General features: G+C 40.8%; 1 protein-coding gene across 2 annotated transcripts in view; it reads right to left on the bottom strand.

Annotated features, from left to right (window-relative positions):
• Nucleotides 1-495: 495 nt before the first annotated feature.
• Nucleotides 496-14479, bottom strand: part of cdk19 (cyclin dependent kinase 19) — a 92091-nt gene continuing 78107 nt past the window's right edge. For both annotated transcript variants that reach the window (XM_056480955.1, XM_056480956.1), the window contains exons 11-13: nucleotides 14249-14327; nucleotides 6212-6421; nucleotides 496-5829 (exon numbers count right to left, since the gene is read on the bottom strand). In XM_056480955.1, the coding sequence (XP_056336930.1) occupies nucleotides 5716-5829; nucleotides 6212-6421; nucleotides 14249-14327 (403 nt within the window). In that variant the 3' untranslated portion in view covers nucleotides 496-5715. The remainder of the gene's footprint in view (nucleotides 5830-6211; nucleotides 6422-14248; nucleotides 14328-14479) is intronic.

Below are 14479 nucleotides of genomic sequence, written 5' to 3'. Positions count from 1 at the left end.
GAGTCCCGGCTGGGCCAGTTTGGCGTTTCTGTGTGGAGTTTGCATGTTCTCCCCGTGTTGATGTGGGTTTTCTCCGGGTGCTCCGGTTTCCCCCACAGTCCAAACACATGTTCTATAGGGGAATTGGATGAAGTAAATTGGTCGTAGTGTGTGTGAATGAGTGTGTGAGGCTGTCTCCCAGTACTAGTTTGCGGCCGGAAGGGGAGCCGCTGCGTAAAACATATGCAGGAATAGTTGGCGGTTCATTCCACTGTGGTGACCTCTGAAACAGAGACAAATCTGAAGTAAAATGAATGATTGAAATAATGAGATGCGTCAACCAATGTATTAGAAATGTTAAGACACCGTGAAGAGTTGTATTATGATGTCCTGATACAGCAAGGCATTCAGTAGGGTGTCCAAACCTTTTCACATTTAGAGATTTGAGTCCTGCACAAAATCCTATCATGTTATTCTGCAATAAAATAGGGGACAGAGTAAACCATCTCCTTGCTCTTGAATAGCTGTTATTACTTTTATTGTTGTTGTTATAACTAATGCAAAAAGAACTTTGATGAAGACGAATGTCTCAGGGTTTCCTCTCATATACTCGATTCTGTACGTCTATATTTTACAAAAATAAAATCAAATAAAAACTCTCTTCCATAACAAAAGCAGATGTGTGTAGTAACGCAGTGATAGCTATGAGAGATGACACACAGAGTCATGCTGGGGCTTCCTTTCTCTCAGTAAGTGCTCTTTGTTCTTCAGTCTTTATAATATGCACACGTTATGATACAGAAATCCAGTCTCTGCTCGACTGTCCGCACATGCAGGCTGAGGAGAAGAAAGATAAGAGGGAACTTTCGCTTCCTATGTACAATTGCTTATATATACCGTAAATGTCTCTGCTTAGCTTCAGGGGCGCCATCTCGGACGATAAACCCACACTGATAGGAAATAGAATACAAAAAAATAAATAAATACAAACAGAGATGTGGAAGTTTGGATCGTGCTACTGACCGTGTGTAGGGACGGTGTCCCGCTAGTCCGATTTCAGTCTCGAAGAAACAGATACAGCATCTGCATCGCACACATCTACCGAGCAGACTGACTCCATGAATAACACTGCCACCTCACGTTAATCTGAGATCCAGTCACAACCGTAACAAAACACTGCGCTCGCTGGGCCAAAATCCTCATCACTGTACAGTGCGGATGGCCGATGAATGAAAGAAAGAAGGATGGGGTGAGGTTCACTAGCTGTGACACCCCTGAAGAAACACTTTTTATTTTCAGATAGGCCCAGTGGGACAGCACCTTTAAAGGGACACTTCATCCATCATGAAATATCAGTCATCCTTTACTCATACTCTACTTGTTCCAAACCGGTTTTGTCCTTATTTGAACACCAAGGAAGATAAACTGAAGAATGCTGGAAAGGCACGTGAAGAAAAAGTGCCGAGTCGCATCAAAACAAACCAAAAGGAAGTGTAAAAATGAGCGTAAATCTTTTACATGATGATCTAGTGTTTTGTGCGGTGGTGTGAACATCATATCTGCGCCATTAATTTAGACACAAGGTGTTAAACGTCAGCGAAATGTGCAAGCAAAAAGTGTCCTGGTGTGTACGTACATCGACAGTATGCAAGTACAGAATCTGATACATTTCTTGTGTCTGAATGCATTAAACTCTCTTAAAATGCTCACATTCATACGCCTCAAAAACCTCAAACTTCACTTCATTATAGTGAAAATCTATTTAATTTATTAAATATTTATTTATTACTTATTGTATGTATTTTCAAGTGAAATTATTAGTCCAGTCATTATTGCGTTTATTACTACTACTACTACTACAACCTACAGCATCTAAACACTGGGGTACCTCAGGGCTCTGTTCTTGGGCCACTTCTCTTCTCCATCTACAAGACATCTTTAGGACCAGTCCAGAAACAATCCAGAAACATGGATTTTCCTACCACTGCTATGCTGATGACACCCAGCTATACCTCTCTTTTCACCCTGATGATCCCTCGGTTCCAGCTCGCATCTCAGCCTGCCTGTCAGACATTTCACACTGGATGAAAGATCATCATCTTCAGCTTAACCTCACGAAAACGGAAATGCTTGAAGTTTCTGCCAACCCGACTCTTCACCATAACTTTTCAATCCAGATGGATGGAGCAACCATTACTGCATCCAAAATGGTAAAAAGCCTTGGAGTAACGATTGATGACCAACTGAACTTCTCTGACCACATTTCTAGAACTGCTCGATCTTGCAGATTCGCACTCTATAACATCAGAAAGGTCCGACCCTTCCTATCTGAACATACAGCTCAACTCATTGTTCAAGCTCTTGTTCTCTCCAAACTGGATTACTGCAACTCTCTACTAGCCGGGCTTCCAGCTAACTCTATCAAACCTCTTCAGCTGCTTCAGAACGCAGCAGCACGAGTGGTCTTTGATGAACCCAAAAGAGCACATGTCACTCCGCTACTCACCCGTTTGCACTGGCTGATTAAATAAACGCAGCTTTGGTGAGCAGGAGAAGCTTATTTTAAAACATTTAAACATCCCACTGACCCCAAACTTTTGACCTGTAGTGTATATCAACTATAATACTTACTAAAAACTGCACATGTTGTCTGCAATGTGACTATTAAAGATGAGAACACTTCGATATCGATAAACCATATATTGTGCAACCCTACTCCCAGAACTGTCTTGAGCATCTGCACCCCCAAAAGAGCATCTTCTACAACTAGGGCTGGGCGATAAATCGATTTTATCCATTAACTTGAGTGTGTGGTTCACATCGATTTGTTTGAATGTAAATCGGTTTTCACCCATGACACCCTAACAAGTGACGCTACCCTCTGGGTTCCCCCATATTTGCCATAGAAACACACTCACAGGGTGCACTCACACTATGCTATTCGAACCGTCCCCAGGCATGTTTCCCGGTTCGTTTGACAAGTGTGAGTGCTCCGAATCGGACCAAGGTGTGGTTCACTTGGCCGGCCCTGGTTTGTTTGGAAGAGGTATGCCAGAGCGTGGTTCAGTTGGGCTTTGGCGCGGTGCGCTTTGTAGTGTGAGTGCAAAGCACACCTGAGCCCGAAACTGAAAACGTGACGTCACTTTTAAGGGACTGTTTGTTCATTAATCATTCTTACTGTTCAATGAACACAAACTGTTGTAGTTTATTATAAGACGCAAACCCCTCACTGCACGACAGCTGCACCTTCAAAAACCTCCTAATACCTGCAGCACCAGGACTTTCATGAACATTTATGAGCGTCAGAAGTGCTTGATCTGTCAATGCATCCCAACGGACTATAACAATAGAACTAAAGCACAATCTCCACTGTGGTGAGCGAGAGCACTTCTCTCGTTGTTAAACTGATCAAACGCATCATCTATGATGTAAGCGTGCTCAAGTTCGGAAGGCAAAATGCAGTGTGAGTGCAGGCTGTCAAGGAAGAGGGAAAGGGGGGACAATTGCGCTTCGGCATGGATCAAGGCAATTGTACCTAACTAAATGGCAGCGAGCCGGGAAGAACTCGGAGAAATGTTGCGCTCTTTGAAATTAAATAACACGAATACACATGACACCTGCTAAAAAACACATAATTCAGGGCTCTTGGTCACACATTCACCGTCAGACACACCTTGTGTTTCTCACTGTAAGAAGTACTGGATAAGACAATTAATGAAGAAGATGCGTATATGAAAGGAAGCGTTAGCGAATCTAAGGTTGGAATCCAACGTTGCTGTTTTTGGATAAATAATGTGACCCAGCCATAAAGACGTTAAATATCAACACTGACAAAACTCACTCAGTGCACTGGACCAGTGTTTCTCAACCACATTGCTGGAGGACCACCAGCACTGCATGTTTTGGATATCTCCTTTCTCTGTCACACTCATTACAGATGTTTCGGTCTCTGCTAATGAGCTGATGATATGAATCTGGTGTGTTTGGTTAAGGAGACATGGAAAATGTGCAGAGCTGGTGGGCCTCCAGGAACGTGGTTGAGAAACACTGCACTAGACTAATCTAGCAGATGCAGCGACCCGACATAAATAAAAGCAATTAAATGCTAACCCACTAGCCTAATGTGAGTATATGAACTGATTTAGCACTAAATAAAACTGAATAAAGCTCTGAATGCATGCTCCTTTATAATGAAAACCCAAGTGAATCATCTTGAAAAGGGGCGCCTTTTTAACAATCATTATGAGTTTACCTTCACTGTACTTTACTTTCATTTCAATAAAATGGTGTCATTATTATTATTATTATTATTATTATTATTAATATAAACGTCTTGTAGGCAACGCAGTGGCGCAGTAGGAAGTACTGTCGCCTCACAGCAATAAGGTCGCTGGTTCGAGCCTCGGCTGGGTCAGTTGGCGTTTCTGTGTGGAGTTTGCATGTTCTCCCTGTGTTCATGTGGGTCCAAAGACATGCAGTACAGGTGAATTGGGTAGGCTAAATTGTCCATAGTGTATGAATGTTTCCCAGTGATAGGTTGCAGCTGGAAGGGCATCCGCTGCGTAAAACATATGCTGGATAAGTTGGCGGTTCATTCCGCTGTGGCGACCCCGGATTAATAAAGGGACTAAGCCGAAATGAATGAATGAACGTCTTGTTTGCAATTATAAATAGAGCTTGTAAAATATAATTTTTAAATGACCTTTTTTAAATCCTATAGTTAATTATAATTATGATAAGGTTATATAGGATATATCAGCCTGATCTCACGAAAAAACGTAAGTATTTTACATTTTGTCAGTTTAGTGGCTAATTCGTACGAATTCGTATGAATTCAGTTACGATTTAAAAATGGAGGCGTGGCACCTAACTCCGCCCCTAAGCCCAACCGTCATTGGGTGATTAGCAAATCGTACTAAATTGTTCGAATTAGATCGTATGAATTCATACGAATTAGCTACTAAATCAAAAAGTTACGAATTGCCGTGAGATTGTGCTGGTTTTATAGGTTATATAGTTTAACATCCTCCAACTCCAAGCATTCCTAAAAAAGGCCATATCGCCCAGCCATGTCTACGACAGAAACATTTTTCTGTCTGATTTTTGGCGCCAGTGTATCACGAAGTGACGATTTTATTTGCAAATGTTTTATGCAATATTCCAGTTTTGTACATAAACCTAATTTGCATATTTGAATGGAAACACAGCTAGTGGCTGCTTTTTTCCAACAGTCTTCAGTAGATCTTCCTTTATCTTCAACAGAAGAGTGTAGGACCACTCAAGTGTGAGTAAACGCTGAGGAACGTTCATTTTTGTGTGAACTGCCCCTTTAAGAAATAGTCACTTCCTTCTGTAACCATGACCTAGACAGCATTCGACTGATGGTCTTGAGACTGGTTTGGTCTAATGGTGGTAAAGTAAGACAGTGTGAGCATTACAGATCTTCAGGCATGGTTGGCGCTGGAGCTTGAGGATGATTAAATCTGCTGAGATGTCCAGTTCTGATGGATGATCATGGCTCTGGTCCTTCAGAGAAGTTCTGCTCAAAGGAAGGGGTTGCAGAGTTGTGCTTTGGTTGGAGTGGCATTGGTTGTGTAATTGTGTAGTTTTGGATATGCTGGCTCGAATGCGGGGCTGACCCGGCACTCCGACTGAATGACAATGCTGATTTGCCTGGTTTTCTGCTTGTGGTGAATATGTTAAGTATTTAAGTGCTTTTATGTGTGTTCTTGAGTCTCAGTATCGGTGAGACTGATGAGAGTGCTGAGATGAGGATGAATATCCCATAGTGCTTTGTGACTGGGTGGAGCCTTGGACGTTGCTCTGGTAGCCAAGTCGAGAGCTGGAGTGCTGTGAAGAAAGAGAAAGAGAGAATAAAGCTTGTGTTATGATTTTACACGACGATGTTGGCGGAATTAAACTGAGGCGTGTTCATCTGTTGTAGATGGTGAAGGTATCCGCATGATGACCGATCCAATCTCCAGGATCGGCTGATATCCTGTCTGTGATATGAATATTAATAATGCTGAATTTGTGTTTAAGGGCCTAAATTACGGATACACGGCCGGCCGGAAGTGTGAAATTATTCACTATTTCCCTGGGGAGTGCACAAGTTGATAGGGGAGCATCATAGCTACTGAAAGCCTGTCAGGCAAAGGGAAGTGAGGCAGGGCTTTGCAAAGGATCAATGACAGTAATTTGAGTATTTATAAATCCTTTCCTCACTGCTTACCTGGTAGTCTGTTTGAAGAACACCGGTTCCTGAGGTGCGGGTTTTTTTGTTTGGTGGCCCCTGGTCCTGGCCGTGCTGCATGGACGGCCCTGTGTTTGCCCCTGCGGTGCCCGATGTGCCGTTGGTCTGCGCTGAGCTCTGCTGTGTCGGAGCCTGCTGCGTCTGTGTCTGCGTCTGCGCAGCCGTCTGCTGGTGCTGCTGCGTCTGATTCTGAGGACAAACACACAGCATTATTATCATTGTTTCCCCCAGGATGCCAGGGTTAACCCTGTACTCTTTACTCTTTTTGAAAGGACATCCTGGGTTTTTTGAATGATCTCCTTTTAATGTCTCATCCAAAAGACGGTGCTCACTGAGCAGTATAGAGTCCCCATCAATATACTGGGGCGCTAGGACCTACATAGACCGCAGGTTGAGCACCCCCTGCTGGCCTCACTAACACCACTTTCCCATGTGGTCCCCCATACAGGTAATGGCCGGGCGCAGCCATGCTTAGCTTCAGCGGGTGACCTGCAGAGAGCTAGCTGCCGGCTAAATGAATAATCTTATCTTGCTTAGCACATTGGCAGATTATTTGGCTTGTTTTAAGGAAAAACTCCTTTAAACAAGACAATATTTTTTACTTTTTCACACATTTGGACTGGAAACAAGAGAAAACTGTAAGCAAAGCATTTTTTGAGGTGTATTTCCTGCTGGTTTTATATTATTTTTCATGCTGGCCAGCAGAGGGCATGTGGCTTACATGTAAAAATGACTCCACTGCAGTTAACAGGTGCAGAAGAAAAACGTGTAGAGGAAACTTGCTGAAGAAAATCTTAATCTAAACTTAACCTGCGGATGTTTTAGTTCAGTGTAGCCTCCATAAAAAAGCTTGAGCGTATGACAATCTGTCAATGTGAAGAAAGGTTTGTAACAATGAATCTATTTCAGAAATACAGCCTTTACCATGACTGCAGAATGAACAAAAACACATCACCATCAGAGAAACGGTTTATAGCTTTCATCAAGAATTTTCTTTTCAAACTGATTCATTATGAAATTATTTAAAATAAAAATGCAATGAAATATACAGCTGAAATGAGAATTATTAGCCCCCTTTGAATTTTTTTTTTATATTTCCTAAATTATGTTTAACAGAGCAAGGAAATTTTCACAGTATGTCTGATAATATTTGTTCTTCTGGAGAAAGTCTTATTTGTTTTATTTCGGCTAGAATAAAAGCAGTTCTTAATTTTTTTATGAACCATTTTAGGTTCAATATTATTAGCCCCTTTAAGCTATTTATTTTTTCGATAGTCTACAGAACAAACCATCCTTATACAATAACTTGCCTAATTAACCTGCCTAGTTAACCTAATTAACCTAGTTAAGCCTTTAAATGTCACTTTAAGCTGTATAGAAGTGTCTTGAAGAATATCTAGTCTAATATTATTTACTGTCATCATGACAAAGAGAAAATAAATCAGTTATTAGAGATGAGTTATTAAAACTATTATGATTAGAAATGTGTTGAAGAAATCTGCTCTCCGTTAAACAGAAATTGGGGAAAAAAACAGAGGGCGAATAATTCAGGGGGGCTAATAATTCTGATTTCAACTGTATATGTCAGTGGAGTAATTGTTATGCTTGAATTATTTATCATCTTTAAATTAAACCGTGTTATGTTTATCAGCTAACTAACACTCTAAGATATGAACATTATATATATATATATATATACACTTTACACACACACACGCACACACACACACAGTTGCAGATTATCATCTCTGAGTATTGTTGTACCAGTAGCATTACGAAGCGTTTCTCCTTGCCTTGCTGTGTTTTGATTCTTTGCTTTGTTTGTTGATTTTTGCTGTTAGCTGCCTGCAGCGATCTCCTGCCTGCCTGCCTCACCATTCTTTGTGTAATAAAGACTCTCCAATTGGATCCTCACCTCTGCTGTCCAGCATTCGTATTGTTACAGTAATGCACTCATTATTACAGACATAAAGAATAAGGCAAAAATATGTTTTGTCTACAGAAAAAACACTGTTATACAATGACTTGCCTAATTACCCTAACTTTACCCTAATTAACCTAGTTAAGCCTTTAAATGTCACTTTAAGCTGTATAGAAGTGTCTTGAAGAATATCTAGTCTAATATTATTTACTGTCATCATGGCAAAGAGAAAATAAATCAGTTATTAGAGATGAGTTATTAAACTATTATGATTAGAAATGTGATGTAAAAGTCTTCTCTCTGTTAAACAGAAATTGGGGGTTAATATATACAGGGGGGGCTAATAATTCTGACTTCAACTGTACATCAGGGAGCTTGTTTGGTCTGTTTGATCTGTTTGGTCACTTCAGTCATTTTAGTTTGGACCAAATTTAGGACAAAAGCCGAGTGTGGTATCTTATGTTAACTATACAGGGGTGCGTTTCCGAAAACCATTGTTAGCCAAGTAAGGTCGCAAGTTCTGTCTTTACAAACATAGTTCGTTCATTTGGTGTTTCCCAAATCCATCGCTCCAATGAACATTCGCAAACTGCATTGCAAACTTGTGCAATTGCAACTACACCTCTGGAGCTGTAGTTAGAAACAGAGTTCCTGGCTGTGTTCTATTCCCAGTTATCCCCCCTATGCCCTATTCATTTAGAACATTCTAACATTTAGAAAGCATTAAAAAGCATTTAAGTCGTCTCTCTTACGTGTAATTTGCTTTCAAAGTATTTTTACAGTTCAGTTTTAGCGATCTTCATGTTTACAGTTGCGCTCCTTTCGCAGTGCACTTTGAAAACATTGATGTCATTTTGAACACAGCCGTGGCTCATGACGAAAGCTATAGGTGACCTATTATTTAAAAGTGGTATTCACGTTACGTCTCCAAAGCTAGTGAAAACAAAAAACAGCATACATTAATGCTTTGAATTTATAGTAGGTTATTTATTAAGTATCTGTACTGTTTATGGCATGGGCCTGTTGATTAGAACATTTCTGCAGTGGTTTACATGTGTCAAAATGTCAAAGAATAAAAAATAAATAAACAATATCCTACTTAATAATAATAATAATCATCATCATCATTAACATTTTTATTAAAGTAGATTTTTTTCATTATTAAATTTCATTTCTTAATAAATCGCCTCATTATTGATTGATTTATATGTTTTATATATGAGATTATAATACGTGTTCGCTTTTGTAAGTGATTTTATGTTTCAGAATAGAATATGTAATGTTCTCAATAAGATTTGTAAAGGATACACAAGCTCTATATGTGCCATTTACATATATTTTAATTAATATGGAAAGCGAGTGCATGTTTTTAGCTAAACTAATATTGGATTTTATTTAAATGCGTGTGCGTGTAAAACAATATCATTTGCACAAAGAAATTATGGGGTTCTTCTCTAAAGAAGTTGTTACTCCACTCTGATTAGAGCATCATTATAGGCGTTTTGCGTTATAACTAACGTGGTTCAAACGGCGGATCTGCGACAGAGAAACTACGGGTTTTGAGAAACACCCATCACTACATCGTTCTTTTCCCAAACGATACATGGTACTATGATAGATTAGCCGTGAGTTACGTTGTTGTTTGGGAAACACACCCCAGATTGGAAGGTGGTGTTACAGAAACAACTTTAAGGCAACCCTGTCCTACATCTGTCCTAACTTCAAAATAGTTGGAAAGCTGAAGAAAAACCATTTGCAATTGCACAATCCAACAGCAGTGGCTTAACATTTATTGAGTGAAAACAAAGAGCGAAGATGTTTAGTGGTTGAAACGCTCTTGGAGGATCCTGAAGATGTGTTGCGTTTCCATGATGATACACTTCTGAGTAATTACAGGCTGCTGCGAACATGATATTACAGTCAGCAGCACAGGAAATGCTACCAGCAGAGATCTACAATGCATTAGCGGCTTTCTATTTTGTTCAGGCTAAGTCATTAGCAGCCCGCGCAGCATTGGTTGCTTCGTAACCGACCCAAGAGTGGACTGTGGAACTTAATGACACAATTGAAGATTGCCTAACTAGTAATAAGATATGATATTTTAAAGATAGCATGAAATTCAAATTAAAGTTTGCTTCTCTAATACAAATTTGCGATCATACCACTGGGTTTCTTCACCTGGACTTACCCAGAAGGCCTTGGATTCCATAGTGGAATGGGGAGAGAAATTTAACCTGGAAATGAATAGAGCTATGACTGTGGATATGGTAATTAGTGTAAGAAGAGAGATAAACATTTCCTCCCCTCCCTCTCCTGTTGTCTCAGGACAAGCAATTGGTAGAGTTTCCACCATTAAATTGCTTGGTGTGCAAATATCCCCTGATCTATAATGGGATGCTTACGTTAAGTACATGATTTCGAAGGTGCAACACAGAATATACCATTGTTTTAATGTAAGTGTACTTGACCTTTATACGGCCAGTTCTTGAGTATGCCAGTCCAGTCTGGGGCGGACTACCTAAAGGTCTCTCTGAGGAGTTAGAGAGGATCCAAAAGCGATGCTGTCGGATAGGTATTCCCACTTCAAGTTGTCCCAACACTGTCACCATATGTACTCTCACTAAAATACTCAATGACAGTTTATCACCACTGCATTGTTTCCTGCCTATTGTTTCCTCCAGTGTCATCCAACCTTCTTTGGTGGCATAAGAGACATTTGCCATACCCAGGAGTAAAACTAAACATCATGAACTCTTTTTTTTATTCCTCGAGCTCTTACATTTCTGCATATATAACTAATCATTTATCATGTTTGATGCTTTTTGATTATTGTTTTTCTTTGTTTGTTTATTATACTACAGTATATATTAGCATTTTTATCAGTCAAATAGTGTTTCAAGAGTGTGTTTGACGCATTTCAGGGAATTGTGATGCAATACCCTGTCCTGTTAACTTTTAAATAAACTAAACTAAATTAAGTTAGTGAACATTAAAACAAAACATTTCTGTAATGCGGCTCCAGTCTTTCAAAAAATGAAGTTTGCTGTTTGTTCAAACTACTTATTTAAAATCAGCTGAAACAACACAACTCTTGAGTTTTTCGGGGGAGAACTGAACTGTTTTATGTTTAATCCACTACAATTTGTAAAAACTAATAATTTATCGAATAACTTAATTCCTTCATGTTGTCCTAACTCAAATTGATTGGTGTGTAAGCATGTATTTTTTTTACAGTGGCACAATTAAACCTGAAAAGAAAACATGATGAAATGTATATTGTTAAACTAGCACCGTGAGCATCGTGACCTGTGTGTGTTTGGAATCCAGTCCAGGTCTGCAGGTTTTTAGTTGTGTAATAATAGATGTGTGTTTTGGGTGTGTTTGCAAGGCTCACTTGCTCAAACACACCCGTAGCCATCCTCATATTCTGCTACTCAGAACAGCAGCAGTCGCAGGAGCATTTTATGATGTGGATAAAGACACTAAATGCACAAGTAAATATTAGTCCAGCAATGAGATGGTTGTTTTATGCGGCGTCTATGTGTGTTTGTGTGTTTGCATTTTGCCTGGATACATTTCATGCCTCAGTGTCCCAGTGCAGAGCTTAACAACACTGCTATCTGAGCCGGTCCACCACTGCCTCTCTCTTAAAGACAAACAACGAGTGCCGAGGGGGGGAGGGTGGATTCGGCCCCAAATCTCTTGAGTTTGTTTAGTTTTGTCAAAATGTAGTTTTTCAACACATTATACAGAAATATTTAAATCAGTTCAATAAGTACCACGGGATCAATAAAACATCTCTATTACTTATTTAAGAGTTTTTAATGATTTCTTAAAGAGTTTTTACCCCACGGCGGTAAGCGCTTTCTCTTCTCTCCAAGAGTGAGTTTACATCTCTCCTGTTCTACATAGCCACGCCTCCTGTCAATTACTCAACTCTACATAGCCACACCTCCTGTCAATCACTCAACTGTACATAGCCACACCTCCTATCAATCACTCAACTCTATATAGCCACACCTCCTATCAATCACTCAACTCTACATAGCCACACCTCCTATCAATCACTCAACTCTACATAGCCACGCCTCCTGTCAATCATTCAACTCTACATCGCCACAACTCCTTTCAATCATTCAACTCTACACAGCCACGTCTCCTGTCAATCACTCAATGATACATAGCCACGCCTCCTGTCAATCCCTCAACTCTACATCACCACGTCTCCTGTCAATCACTCAACTCTACATAGTCACGCCTCCTGTCAATCCCTCAACTCTACATCACCACGCCTCCTGTCAATCACTCAACTCTACATCACCACGCCTCCTGTCAATCCCTCAACTCTACATCACCACGCCTCCTGTCAATCCCTCAACTCTACATCACCACGCCTCCTGTCAATCCCTCAACTCTACATAGCCACGCCTCCTGTCAATCATTCAACTCTAAACAGCCACGTCTCCTGTCAATCACTCAACTTTACATAGCCACGCTTCCTGTTAATCACTTAACTCTATATAGCCACACCTCCTGTCAATCACTCAACTCTACATAGCCACGCCTCCTGTCAATCACTCAACTCTACATCACCACACCTCCTGTCAATCACTCAACTCTACATAGCCACGTCTCCTGTCAATCATTCAACTCTACATAGCCACACCTCCTGTCAATCACTCAACTCTACATCACCACGCCTCCTGTCAATCACTCAACTCTACATAGCCACGCCTCCTGTCAATCACTCAACTCTACATCACCACGCCACCTGTCAATCACTCAACTCTACATAGCCACGCTTCCTGTTAATCACTTAACTCTACATAGCCACACCTCCTGTCAATCACTCAACTCTACATAGCCACGCCTCCTGTCAATCCCTCAACTCTACATCACCACACCTCCTGTTAATCACTTAACTCTACATAGCCACACCTCCTGTCAATCACTCAACTCTACATAGCCACGCCTCCTGTCAATCACTCAACTCTACATAGCCACACCTCCTGTCAATCACTCAACTCTACATAGCCACACCTCCTATCAATCACTCAACTCTACATAGCCACGCCTCCTGTCAATCACTCAACTCTACATAGCCACACCTCCTATCAATCACTCAACTCTACATAGCCACACCTCCTATCAATCACTCAACTCTACATAGCCACGCCTCCTGTCAATCACTCAACTCTACATCACCACACCTCCTGTCAATCACTCAACTCTACATAGCCACGCCTCCTGTAAATCACTCAACTCTACATAGCCACACCTCCTATCAATTACTCAACTCTACATAGCCACGCCTCCTGTCAATCACTCAACTCTACATAGCCACGCCTCCTGTCAATCACTCAACTCTACATCACCACGCCTCCTGTCAATCACTCAACTCTACATAGCCACGCCTCCTGTCAATCACTCAACTCTACATAGCCACGCCTCCTATCAATTACTCAACTCTACATAGCCACACCTCCTATCAATCACTCAACTCTACATAGCCACGCCTCCTATCAATCACTCAACTCTACATAGCCACACCTCTTATCAATCACTCAACTCTACATAGCCACGCCTCCTGTCAATCACTCAACTCTACATAGCCACACCTCCTATCAATCACTCAACTCTACATAGCCACGCCTCCTATCAATCACTCAACTCTACATAGCCACGCCTCCTGTCAATCACTCAACTCTACATCACCACACCTCCTGTCAATCACTCAACTCTACATAACCACACCTCCTGTCAATCACTCTGCATAAAACATATGCTGGATAAGTTGGCGGTTCATTCCGCTGTGGTGACCCCAGATTTATAAAGGGACTGAGCCGAAAAGAAAATGAATGAATGAAACAAAAGGAATTGATTTCAATATGTTTCAGGGTGCAAATATTTCAGTGCACTGCGATAATTCAGCGATAGACAAAGCATTGAAAAAGGCTGACGCCCAGATCAGTGCACCGACTATTGAACAAGGCTTCTGATTGAGACGCACCCCGTGTCAGACCTAGCCAAGTGCACTCGATGCACAAGTGTAGACTGTATGTAATGAAGTAAATCAATAAATCAGGCATCAATACCTTCTCTGCTTTCTCCTCTGGTTCATCCTCACTCAGGAACTCTCGTTTGGGGTAGGGGATCTGACAGCCGGCAAACACACTGAAACACAGAGATGACATTTTTACAGGAGCAGCTACTGGTTCCCATTTGGTAGGTCTGTGTGATACGACGATATTTATCGTATGGACAAAATAAAAAGTCTATCATTTTCTATTATGCTGTATTGTTTATTTTGTGGTGTTACAGTGTTT

This window comes from Danio aesculapii, chromosome 20 (assembly GCF_903798145.1).
Source record: "Danio aesculapii chromosome 20, fDanAes4.1, whole genome shotgun sequence".
Classification (NCBI taxonomy): domain Eukaryota; kingdom Metazoa; phylum Chordata; class Actinopteri; order Cypriniformes; family Danionidae; genus Danio; species Danio aesculapii.
The sequence above is the reverse complement of the archived record's forward strand: the minus strand, read 5'-3'. Positions and strand labels throughout refer to the sequence as shown.